Source organism: Pelophylax lessonae (genome assembly GCF_965119305.1).
Source record: "Pelophylax lessonae genome assembly, chromosome: 2".
In the NCBI taxonomy this organism is placed as follows: Eukaryota; Metazoa; Chordata; class Amphibia; order Anura; family Ranidae; genus Pelophylax; species Pelophylax lessonae.
The window spans coordinates 685,531,287-685,544,046 of NC_138769.1; the positions used below are offsets into that span (position 1 = coordinate 685,531,287).

The window sequence follows — 12,760 nt, forward strand, 5'->3', positions numbered from 1 at the left end:
GAGCGGGAGGGGCCGTCCCCCCACCTCCTGCCGCCTTCTCTCGTCCCACCGGGAGACCCGGGCATCCTACCAGCATGGCCGCCGAAGAGAAGACCAATCAAAGCCCAAAGCCGCATTCGGCTCTGATCGGGTCTCCATGTAAAAACCTGGAAGTGATGTTGTGATATCACTTCTGGGTATTCGGCACCAAATTCAAAAAGTTTACAGCATTCAAAACAGCCAAACTTGGCGTTTTGAATGCTTTTAAGTGCAGAGGAGGGGCTTGGGGTCTTTTAGACCCCCAGATCCCTCCACAAGAGTACCTGTCAAAAAAAAAAAAAAAAACGGCCGATACCGATATGCATTGACCAAAATATCTGTATCTGTAATAAAAAAACGATATTGGTCGATCACTAACAAACAGCTAAAAATGGATTTTTGTAAAATCTTACCGTAAAATCCTTTTCTCTTAGCTCATCGACAGACGTAGTCCTCGGTGATACACCACCTTCGGGTTATGTTACCTCCGCAGGAGCAGGACTAGACAGGAAATTAAAAAGCTCTGGCCACACCCTAGGGGCAGTCCCAGAGGGTATATCCTCTCTCTCTCTGCCTCAGCAAATCAGTTATGTGAAAAAGCAGTGCTTAGAGAATTTAACCCAACCCAACTCCAAAAACAGAGGGGCGGGGACTACGTCTGTCGATGAGCTAAGAGAAAAGGATTTTACGGTAAGATTTTACAAAAATCCATTTTTCTCTAGCGCTCATCGACAGACGTAGTCCTCGGTGATACACCACCTTCGGGACGTCCCAGAGCAGTATCACAACTGAGGGGTGGGAAAATGGAAATCAAATCCCAATCTAGAAGGCCCAACCGGTGCCAACTAGAAGTTTACCATGCTCATCCTTAAATGATGAGACTCAACAAAAAAAATTTTTCAAACAGAAAAAAACCCTCGAGGTAGACCACCGGTCTCCTCAAATTGCGGCCTGCAAAACCTTGCGGCCAAATGAGGCATCCGCCGATGCCGTCACATCAATTTTATAGAATTTAGTAAAGGTATGTACCGACGACCAAGTGGCCGCCTTACATACCTGAACCACTGACGCCTGATGGCGAAAGGCCCAGGAAGTACTGAGCGCTCGAGTGGAGTGCGCCCTAACAGGGAACGGAGGACTCTGACCCTTAATAGAATAAGCCTGTACCACCGTTTGTCTAATCCATTTGGCAATGGTCGCGGCAGATGCAGGCAAACCCTTTCTGGGGCCATCCGTGATCACAAAAAGTGAATCCGTCTTACGGAATGATTCCGTAGCTTTCAGGTATACCCTGATTGCCCGAACCACATCCAAGGAATGCAACGCATGTTCCCGATGATGCTTGGGCTGAGGACACAAGGAAGGTAGTACAATATCTTCATTCAGATGAAAATCTGAAACCACCTTAGGAAGAAAAGATGGCTTAGGATGAAGTACTACCTTATCCCTATGAATCACTAGGTATGGGGACTGGCATGATAATGCAGCCAGTTCTGACACCCTGCGAGCAGAAGTAATAGCCACCAAGAAGACCACCTTCTGGGATAAAGTAAGCAAGGGAATCTCCCTGATGTTTTCAAAGGGAGGTTTCTGTAGAACCGACAAAACCAAATTAAGATCCCAGGGCGGTAAGGGCGCGCGGACTGGAGGAGCCAGGTGCCGCACCCCCTGGATGAAATTCCGCACCAAGGATTTGGTAGCTAAAGGTTTCTGAAAGAAGATTGCTAATGCTGAAACTTGACCCTTGATGGTGCTCAAGGCTAGCTTCTGCTCAACCCCTTGTTGCAAAAAGGCCAATATTCGAGACACCGAATAGGTACGTGGAGGAAATCCTAAAGATTCGCACCACGCAATATAAGTCTTCCATGTGTGATAATAGACTTTGCTGGAAGTCGCTTTCCTTGCTTTAATAAGGGTAGGAATGACAGAAGTAGACAAACCTCTGTCCTTCAGTACTTGGGTCTCAATGGCCAGGCCATTAAAACCAGCGACTGTAAAGCACGAAGGTAAATAGGTCCTTGAGACTACAGACACTCCCTGAGACGAAGTTCCCACGGAACGTCTGCGACTAACCTGTCCAAGTCGGCCAGGCCGGCTTGAAGAGGCCAGCCTAGAATTTCTAGGACCACTGGCGCTGATTGGATCTGAACCAGGCGTCCCTAGAGGTATCTGGCCCCGACCATCCGAGAAAGTCTGGTCGTTTTCTGTTCCCACACATTTATCAGATACCTGATAGTTATCAGGCAAGGTGATCTTTTCTGGTTGAAGCCTATCTGGTCAATCAGATCCGATTCCTGTGAGGTATCGGGACTAATCTTAGGAAAAGGTAAAGGAAAAGATCTATACAGGGAACGGTAACTACCGCTTCCTGTACTTAAATGTTGGAAGGGAAGAATCGCACCGGTAGTAGTGGTTGATGCTCGATCTAATGTCCTGAATACCGGTGAAAACGTCCCCCCACCCTGAAATTGGGTGGGGGCGCACCTTCAGGCTGTGTACTCCTTTACTTCGGGTTTGGCTGGGTTGGTCCTCTGCTTGTCCGACCAGCCCTTCTTGAACCCTCCTGGAGGAGTCTTGCCTTTCCCGGAAGTACCAGCCGGGCGTCCTTTATGGGCGGTAAAGAAAGGTCCTCGCTTGTTGCGAGGTTCCTTAGCTTTTGCAGCCTGTGGCAAAAAAGTACTCTTGCCCCCGGTGGCATCCTTAATGATTTCATCTAGGTTGGCTCCAAATAGACGATTCCCCTGGAAAGGGAGATTGGTCAAAGTCTTTTTGGAACCTAGGTCAGCTGACCAGCATTTTAACCACAGCACACGTCTGAGGATCACTGCTAACTTAGATGCATGCCCTAACAAGGGAGTAGTGTCCAAGGCTGCGTCACAGATAAACCGTAGCCCTTGTATGATCTGTTCTATCAAATCAGATGTCTCCTGGGGAATATCTTTTCCCCTAAGATCTTGGCGTACCATCTTCGCCCATTCTGTAAGTGTCTGGGAAACTAGACCAATAACAATTACTGGTCTAAATGCTGACCCTATCAGAGAAAAGATAGTGCGGGACTCCGCTTCTATCTTTCGATCCACCGGATCCTTAAAAGGACGAAGTGTCCTCCACTGGAATAACCGTGGCTTTATTCAGCCTGGAAATAGGCGGATCCACGACTGGTGGTACCGTCCATTTCTTAATGATGGATTCCTCAAACGGATAGCGTCTAGCAATACGCTTGGAAATAGTAAAGGTACGTTTAGAATGTTCCCATTCTCCTTTAATCTGATTTCCAAAACATTTAGGTACAGGAAAAGCCTTCGCCGTCTTGATGGGCTTATTAGTCCCAAAAGGCCTCTCTGTTTCAGTTGCCTCTGCCGGTAAAGCCTCAAGTTTTAAGGTTTCTTGCACTGCCACAACTAGTGCGTCCACCAATGCTTCTTCCTGAATTATAGCAGGAGAAGAAGCGTCCTCCTCACTGTCTGAGGGGGCTTTACCTGGGATAGCAGCCCTTGCAGAGGAACCTGCAACTGCAGTGACCATCTCTGAATCAGAGTCAGAGGTGTCAGATAGTATAGGGGTAGGCGGGGGTCGCTTCCTTGACCCCCGTCCCTGACAGGCCGCCTCCACCCGAGCCACCATAGACTCCAAAATTGCTGTAAATGACTCTATACTCTGTACACCGGCGGGTCCCGAGGCCCCCTCGAGGGAAACAGGTGGGGGAATCTGTGTGGAAGGGTCCATAATAACTCCAGTTACTTCCTGGATGATATAATTCAAAGTAAAGAAAAAACTTTTTTTTTTTTTTTTTTTGACCCTCAGCGTCACAAAAAACCCCTTAGTGTTACCTGCTAGGGATCCCTATCGATCGAGAGAGAGAGAGATAGACCCCCAGGCTCACCACTTGATGTTCAGAGTTGAACTGCAACAGCTTACAGCGCTGTCTTAGACAAACAGGAAGTCTTTTGGCTGGCTGCCCAGGAAGAAAGGAGGCGGCTCCGCCCCTCTGTACGCCTTCCGGCGCCTCCCCCAAGCTCCACGAGGTGTAGAATCACCTAAAACATGGCCGCCCCCATGCTGGAGACACGAGGCTACGCCAAAATGGCGGCTCGTGCGATCCAGCAAAAAAAATGGCGGCGGCCTGTGCTGACTAGCGGCAGCACACAACACTCTCTCTGCATGGGGATATGGCGTGTTTGGCGGTACCGGCCCTGGCGGACCGCATGGCCGTTCGGGAGGCCTGCTATTAGCTGGAGATCTGACTTGGAAGGCAGTCTACATGTCCATGGCTTCTGACTGGTAGGTAGTTTATACTTAACCCATAAGATTCCCAGAATGCCACAGATTACATCTTTAAAACATGTATACAATAGATTGTTAGCTCCCAAACCAAGCCTCCTGGCTTTTGCACACATAAAATCACACTCAAAGTAGGAGGATTTGTGACATGTTATAGGATAGAAAGAAACTCTTTCTTACCATACAGAGAGGGGCCCGCGTTCACCACAAAACCCGTCAGGGAAAACAGGGGGAACATACTACTCACCATACCGGAACCAGGCGGGCACCAACTCCTGACAGTACCCCTCTCCACCGGGGCGGGAGGGCTGTCGACCGATACAGACGCCGTGACTCATGGTCTTTGGCGTTTCAGCGAGACGTTTAACTCGCGGGTTCAGTCCTTTAATGGGACTTTGTCGCGGCCGACTCAGCGCGGAGCTATGGCCTGCACGCGCTCGTAGGCTGAACTGGGGTGACCACCGGATCTCAACATCCAGCCCGTCGCCCAGTTCAGCTTTCTTGCTTGAAGATCTCACAGGAACACTGGAGAAAAAAAGCTGTCCAAAAATCCTTTTAGAAAAAAATTTCTTGCCAGGACCTAAGATCCCAGCAAGGTATCTAGGTCCTTACTCCTAACTAGACAGAAAATAACTGATTTGCTGAGGCAGAGAGAGAGAGGATATACCCTCTGGGACTGCCCCTAGGGTGTGGCCAGAGCTTTTTAATTTCCTGTCTAGTCCTGCTCCTGCGGAGGTAACATAACCCGAAGGTGGTGTATCACCGAGGACTACGTCTGTCGATGAGCGCTAGAGAAATACCTTTTCTCGTCAGCAGTTAGAGCAGTCTTGTGACTTCTATCAGGGTCTTGTTAAAGCTTGTAGTAGTAGTTTTCATTTTCCACCGACTGTCTTATGAGGCTGCAGGACCCCTGACCCTCTGCCTTGACAATGCTGATTGGCCCTTGGCTGATCACATGCATCCTCCCAAGAAATATAAAAACCCTCTAGTAATACAAACCAAACTGAGCATGTTCAACTTGTCCCCAAGGCCTGTTCTATCAGGAGATGCGTTGGGGACAGTGGAAGAAGGGGAGGTTAAGTGAAGACAGGATTAAACAGCCTTTTTACACAATGCAGAGGATTAACCTCTTAGGTTCTGCAGTGAGCATAACAGGCATGCTTTACTGCATATACACACTGATTTTACGACTATGGATTTATTAACACTTTAAGGCTCCATTCCCATTAGCGCGTATCCAAAGTTGCGCGACTGGTGCAATTTTGATCTGACTTTACATTCTTTAAATCAAAGCCACATCAAAAGTCACACCAAAGTAGTGCAAGCACCTTTTCAAAGTCACTGCAACTTTAAAGTCGCACTGATTTCAATGGGTGCCATTGAAAAGAATGGGGTGTGATTTGTCAAATCACACAAGTGACTGAAGACAATGTATATGTTACAGGCCTATTTTAATGAATACACTAATGGCAGATTGACTGATAATGGTTTTTGGAAGGGCATCATAAGTACGTAGTGTACATCTACCCTCAACAGAAACCGAACACAACTCGCACTTTACAAACACATGCTGCATACAAAATCAAGCCTCAGTCACATGCTAGCAGCATAGAGCTGCAAAGAACAGGCTGTGCACATTGGAAGATAGATGGGAGAACTCTACAAAAGATACCAAGGAAACGGCATAATGGGGGAAGGCCACTAACTGTGCCACTGTCTATGCCAGGGAACTTCCAAAGAACCAGTTCTATTAAATATGAAGACTTTAGCTTTATACACAAAACCTGCACCATGGGGGACAGAACATTTTACATTTGTAAAAGAACAAAGGACGTCGTGTTTAACAAGGTAAGAAAGACGTTTTATAAGACTGTAGCTAACGCCATCAGCCATTTTGTTGGTAAATATAAAGCTTTATTCCAGGCACAAAATATTATATATATATATACACATATATACATACACACACACACACACACACACACACACACACACATATATATATATACATACACATACATATACACATACATATATACATACATACATGCTACAATGCAAAAGTTTTAGGCAAGTGTGAAAAAAAAAAAATGAATGCTGCTCTCAGAAATAGAAGTGGTAATTGTTTATTTTTTATCAATTAACAAAATGGAAGGTTAACAGAACAGAAATCCAAATCCAATCAATATTTGGTTTGACCACCCTTTGCCTTCAAACCCATATCAATTCTTCTAGGTACACTTGTACACAGTTTTTGAAGGAACTTGGCAGGTAGGTTGTTCCAAACATCTTGGAGAACCAACCACAGATCTTCTGGGGATGAAGGCTGCCTCATATCCTTCTGTGTCCATGTAATTCCAGACAGACTATGTTGAGATGGAGGGTCTATGGGCGCCAAACCATCACTTCCAAAACTCCTTGTTCTTTATCCTGAAGTTCATTCTCGATCCTGAAGACCATTCTCGATCCTGAAGTTCATTCTCGATCCTGAAGACCATTCTCGATCCTGAAGATCATTCTTGATGACATTGGCTGTATGTTTGGGGTTATTGTCCTGCTGTAGAATTAATTTAGGGCCAATCACTCGCTTCCTTGGTGGGATAAAATGATGGATAGGTATCTGCCTGTGTTTCTCAGCATTGAGGACAGTGTTGATCCTGACTAAATCTCCAACTCTATTGGCAGAAATGCAACCCCAAACTTGAAAGGAACATCCAATATGCTTTACAGTTGCCTGCAGACACTCCCTATCGTACCGCCCTCCAACCCTTTGGTGAACAGACTGCCTCCTGCTACAGCCAAATATTTACCACTTTGACTCATCAATCCAGAGCACCTGCTGCCATTTTTTCTGCACTCCAGTTCCTATGTTTTCGTGCAGAGTTGAATCGATTAGCCTAGTTTACAAGTCAGAGGTATTTTTTTTTTTTTGGCAGAAATTCTTCCATGAAAACCATTTCTGGCCAGACTTCTCTGGACAGTAAATGGGTGTACCTGGGTCCCACATCTTCCAATGTGAAAGGGACGTAAGCACGATGTGTCTTTCATCTGCTGCATTAGGTTCCTTGGTCGACCATTGCATCTAAGGTCCTCAACGTTGCCTGTTTCTTTGTGCTTCTTCAAAAGAGCTTGAACAGCACATCTTGAAACCCCAGTTCGCGTTGAAATCTTTGCCAGAGAGAGACCTTGATGATGCAGTATAACTACCTTGTGTCTTGTTGTTGTGCTAAGTCTTGCCATGGTGTATGACCTGTGGCATTAAACGGTCTTCCCCAACCTCATCTTAGTAGCAGAGTTTGGCTGTTCAGCTCACTGTTTTAAGCCTGTTTGTTTCAGTTATTGATTGTTTTAACCTACATATGAAATTGATGATCATTAGAACCTGCTTGGTATAATTGGTTAATCATACACCTGACTCTGAATCTTACAAAATGCCTGATGCTGGTTTGAAGCCAATAAGGGTAGCCACACCAAATATAGGTTTGATTAAAATCTTTCTTCTGTTCACTCACTTTGCATACCTGCCTAAAACGTCTGCACAGTATGTATCTATCAGTAGTGTTCTCACCCTAGGACCAGAAGTGATATGACTATAGGACACCACCCAATCTATAAAACCTGGAGAGAGGTGTTCTATCTATGTTGGAGAGGAAGAACGGCAGTCTGCCAATGTAAACAAGGCCGATTCATGTTCTGACAGGAGGAAAGGGATGGAGTTTGTGTTTCTGCAAGGCAAAGATATGGATCCAGGTCTTCCCCTAGTAAAAGCACACCCCACACAGTAGTAAAACACAAGCTAGGCACACAGTTAACCTTTTGATCGCCCCTGATGTTAACCCGCTCCCAGCCATTGTCATTAGTACAGTGACAGTGCATATATTTAGCACCGATCACTGTATTAGTGTCACTGGTTCCCCGAAAAAGTGTCAGCGTCCGATTTTCCGTCACAATATTGCTGATAGCTGCCATTACTAGTAAAAAAAAATTTAATAAAATTCTATAAATATATCCCATCGTTTGTAGACACTATAACTTTTGCGCAAACCAATCAATATAGCTTATTGGGATTTTTTTCAACCAATATGTAGCAGAATACATATCGGCTTTTCATTCGATAGGTTTTACAGAAGTAAAAAATGTTTTTTTTTTTTTTTTTCCAAATGGTCAATCTTTTTTTGGTTTACAGCACAAAAAAAAAAATGCAGAGGTGATATAAAACCACCTAAAGAAAGCTCTATTTGTTGGGAGAAATAGATTTTGGGTAGTTTTGCACGACCGCACTATTGTCAGTAAAGGTAACCCAGTGTTGTATCGCAAAAAAATGGCCTACTAATGAAGGGGGGTAAATCTTCCGGAGTTGAAGTGGATAAAGCATCCTGGTCCTGCTTATCCACAAGCTTCCCAGTACTTCCCAGCCTTCATTTACTATGCAGCAAATTAAGTTGAATATCCTGATCTGCATACTTGTTCCTGGTCCTGGAAGATGGTTTTGAACCAGTTTAAAAGTAGGTCAGCAATGGCAGCTTACACATTTCTCTAATGATAAGCTTCCTTTATCCCTTTTTTTTAGTTCTCAAATGCTGAATGAAGGAAGTTTCCTGAAAAAAAAGGCTACACAGATCTACTCCATACACAGTGTTCGGTAATAAATACCATTTCTAGCTAAATGACAGACTAAATGGATCTCTAAAGTAATCTCCTCCTACAGTCATAAAACATACATTTCTTACCAGGAAATGGCTGAGAGATAATTTGGTTCTTGACGACAATGTGAGGGATTTGGGATTTGATTTGAACGGCTTCGCGAGACAACTGTGCAAATATTTCTTTACAAAGCAGAACATTCTGTGCGGCTTCCAGCTTCGTCTGCCAATGTGGAGTGCCTGGAAACGAGAAAGGCAGAGGGTTTTACATGGAGTGCAGCTAACCAATTGCAAACAGATGGCAATGAGAGACTGGCTGAAAACATGTAACAGACCAAGCAATGAATACAAGGTGCAGAGGTGGAGGAACACCAGATAATCTGGAATACAAATTCAATCATACACACAAAACACTTAACATCATAAGGACAGCAATGCGTATATATATGTTGCAGTTTTGAAGTGGTTTACCGGGGCTATGGCTGCAGCCATAACCCCAGTATAGTTTTTTGCAGCCGGGAGGGGTTGTCCTCCCCACCTTTGCAGCTTCCAGTGTTTCTCGGGCTTACCGTTACCAATGGCTAGCCCAGGAAACGATTCGGCAGTTTGTGCGACTGGCCAGAGAGGCGAGGAGAGACCAGATAGTCTCTGCTCGCCTCTTATGATCTAGGACAATGGTCTCCAAACTATGACCCTCCAGTTGTTCAGGAACTACAATTCTCCCCCCTCCCGCGGCTCGCCCTGTGTTCCCGTCCCATCGGGAGACCCAGGCTTCCTACCTCCACCACCGCTGAAGAGAAAACCCAGCTGAAGAGAAGACACGATCAAAGCCGCATTCGGCTCTGATCGGGTCTCTTTGTAAAAAACCCGGAAGTGATGTCATGACCGAGTGCTCAGCGCCGAATTAAAAAAACTGACAACATTCAAACCAGCCAAACTTGGTGTTTTGAATGCTTTTCAGTGCCGAGGAGGGGTTTGGGGTCTTTTAGACCCCCAGATCCCTCCACAAGGAGTACCTAAAAAAAAAATTTTAATGTCGTAAAATATCGGCCGATACCGATATCCGATGATCAAAATATCGGTATCAGCATTAAAAAAACAATATTGGTCGATCACTAGTTTGGAGATCCCCGATCCAAAAGGCCCAGAGGGACGTCATGACATCACTTCTGGTGTAGGGCGGCAGTAAACTTTTTTTTTCCCTTTTTTTTTTATCATCTGATAATTTCAAGGGTAGAGGAGAGATCCTCCATAAAAAGAGGACCTGTCATGCTTTATTATCACAAGGGATGTTTACATTTGTGTTAGCAATAAAAGTGATCCAAAATAAAATTTAAAGTGAGAGTGTATAAATAAAAAATGAATAAGTGCCTCCGTCCTTGAGCGCAGGGGCGAAAGCATACATAGTTTGCGCACACATATGCTAACCTATTGTCACAAACATTACAGTGAGAGCAATGATTCTAGTGCTAGACCTCCTCTAACTCTAAACTGATAACATGTAAAAAATGTTAAAGCTTCACTTAATTAGATTTTTAAGGAATTGTAGTTTGTCGCCATTCCACAAGCGTGCACAATTTTAAAGTGTGACAAGAAAAATGCTGACTACTACCCTAAGAATACCATCCCTACAGTTAAGCACAGAGGTGGAAACGTGATGCTGTGGGGCTGCTTCTCTGTTAAAGGTACAGGCCAACTTTGCTGCATTGAGGGGCCAATGGACGGGCCATGTATTGTAAAATCTTGGATGAGAACTAGAGCTGCATGATTAATCGTAACAGAATCGAGATCGCGATTCACTCCCCCTGACGATCTTAACATGACACTTGCTCGATTCTTTACATAGCTATGAGGGAGCAGCTGTCAAAAAAAAAAAAAAGGCTCCCGCAAAAGCCTATCAGCATTAGTCTCCCACTGAACTGTAAACACAAATGATTACATTCTATCTTTTCTTTCCCTCTGCCGGAGGAAGGAAGTTTAACCTCTTAAAGACTAAACCTTTTTCCTACACTCGTTGCTTGCAAGTTAAATCAGTTTATTTTTCCTAGAAAAGTAGTTAGAACCCCCAAATATTTATATATTTTTTTTTTTTAGCAGAGACCCTGCAGAATAAAATGGTGATTGTTGTAAATTTTTATGTCACACTGTATTTGCGCAGCAGTCTTTCAAACGCAATTAATACACTTTAATGAATAAAAAAAATAAAACAAAACCGTAAAGTTATTCCAATTTATTTTATAATGTAAAAGATGTTACACAGAGAATCGTGATCTTTATTACAAGCAAAAAAATTGTGATTCTCATTTTGGCCAGAATCGTGCAGCTCTAATGAGAACCTTCTTTCCTCAGCCAGAGTACTGAAGACTGGTTGTGGATGGGTCTTCCAGCATGACAATGACCCAAAACATACCGCCAAGGCAACAAAGGAGAGGCTCAAGAAAAAGCACATTAAGGTCATTGAGTGGCCTAGCCAGTCTCCAGACCTTAATCCTATAAAAAATAAAAATGTATGGAGGGAGCTCAAACTTCGAGTTTCCAATTTGTAAAAGGAGAGTGGACCAAAATCCGTCCTGAGATGTGTGCAAACCTGGTAACCAACTAAAAGCAACGTTTTACCTCTGTGCTTGCCAACAAGGGTTTCTCCAAGGACGAAGTCATGTTTTGCATGGGAATCAAATACTTCTATTACTCACTGAACTGCAATTTAATTTATCACATTTGTTTTGTGTGTTTTTTCTGGATTTTTGATTGATATTCTGTCTCCATCATTTAAAGCACACCTCTGATCAAAATTATAGACCCTTCATTTCTTTCTAAATGGGCAAACTTACAAAATCTGCAGGAGATCAAATAATTTTCCCCACTGTACACACACATACAGTAATTTTTTGTTTTACACTAATCAATAGCCTTTAAATGTCAAATTGAAGACAGACTCTGTAAATTGATTTAAATTAATTAGAATGAAAAATCATATAATAAATAATTTCATAGGTTTATGCCCGCTTTTCTAGTATATTTTCTTAAAACAAAGATAGGAATTTATACAAAATAGGATTTTTGCACTCAAAGTAAATTTTTTTCTTGGGGGCAATTGCGGGACACAAAGTCTCTTACTTTCAGGTTGTAGTGCAGCCTAGAAGGTAGCTACGGTAGGACACTGCCAAAAGAAAAAAAAAAAGTAGTTGTAGGACAACCCCAGATAACCCCTCCTACTCCCAGCATGCCTCAGTTTTGCAGCAAAACATGCTCACACAGCATGATCATAGGACATACAGAGGGTGGGACCTTAGAGGAAATAAAGAGCAGTATCCTTGTTGAGGTGAAAGGCTGAACATACGTTCAGTAGGAAGGAAGCTCTGGGACACGCCACCACCTTGTCCTTGTGTGAGACTAGAAAGGATTTTGTACAGATAAGGTCACTAGGTCAGACATTCACCTTACAGGGCAGAAGGCAACAAGAAACACAACTTTGCGTGAGAGTGGAAAAGGGAATACCCATGACAGGATAAAATACGGATTTTAAATTGCTGAGGGAAACTAATTCAGATACCATGGAGTTAAAGGGGGATAAGCCAGGGAAGCCACATGGTAGATGCCATATGCTCAAAGGTCTCGATCAAAGAATATCAAACAAGGGTAAACCCATCTCCAACAACTGATGACCAAGACTAGCCAATTGATTCACTGTACAGGCTTCTGACCTAAATAGGTGAAGGTTGGGAATCCGGTTACTAGGGACGGGCTCAGTGAAATAACTTGATGGAACTTTGTTGTGGGAGGAGGAATCTCATTCTCCTATATCGAATGACGACATT

General features: G+C 43.9%; 1 protein-coding gene across 1 annotated transcript in view; it reads right to left on the reverse strand.

The window, feature by feature from the left end:
* The window catches only part of MED17 (mediator complex subunit 17), an 85,444-nt gene that overhangs the window by 29,296 nt on the left and 43,388 nt on the right, over window positions 1-12,760 (reverse strand). The window contains exon 6 of the mRNA XM_082245862.1: window positions 9,030-9,182. Within this exon, the coding sequence (XP_082101988.1) occupies window positions 9,030-9,182 (153 nt within the window). The remainder of the gene's footprint in view (window positions 1-9,029; window positions 9,183-12,760) is intronic.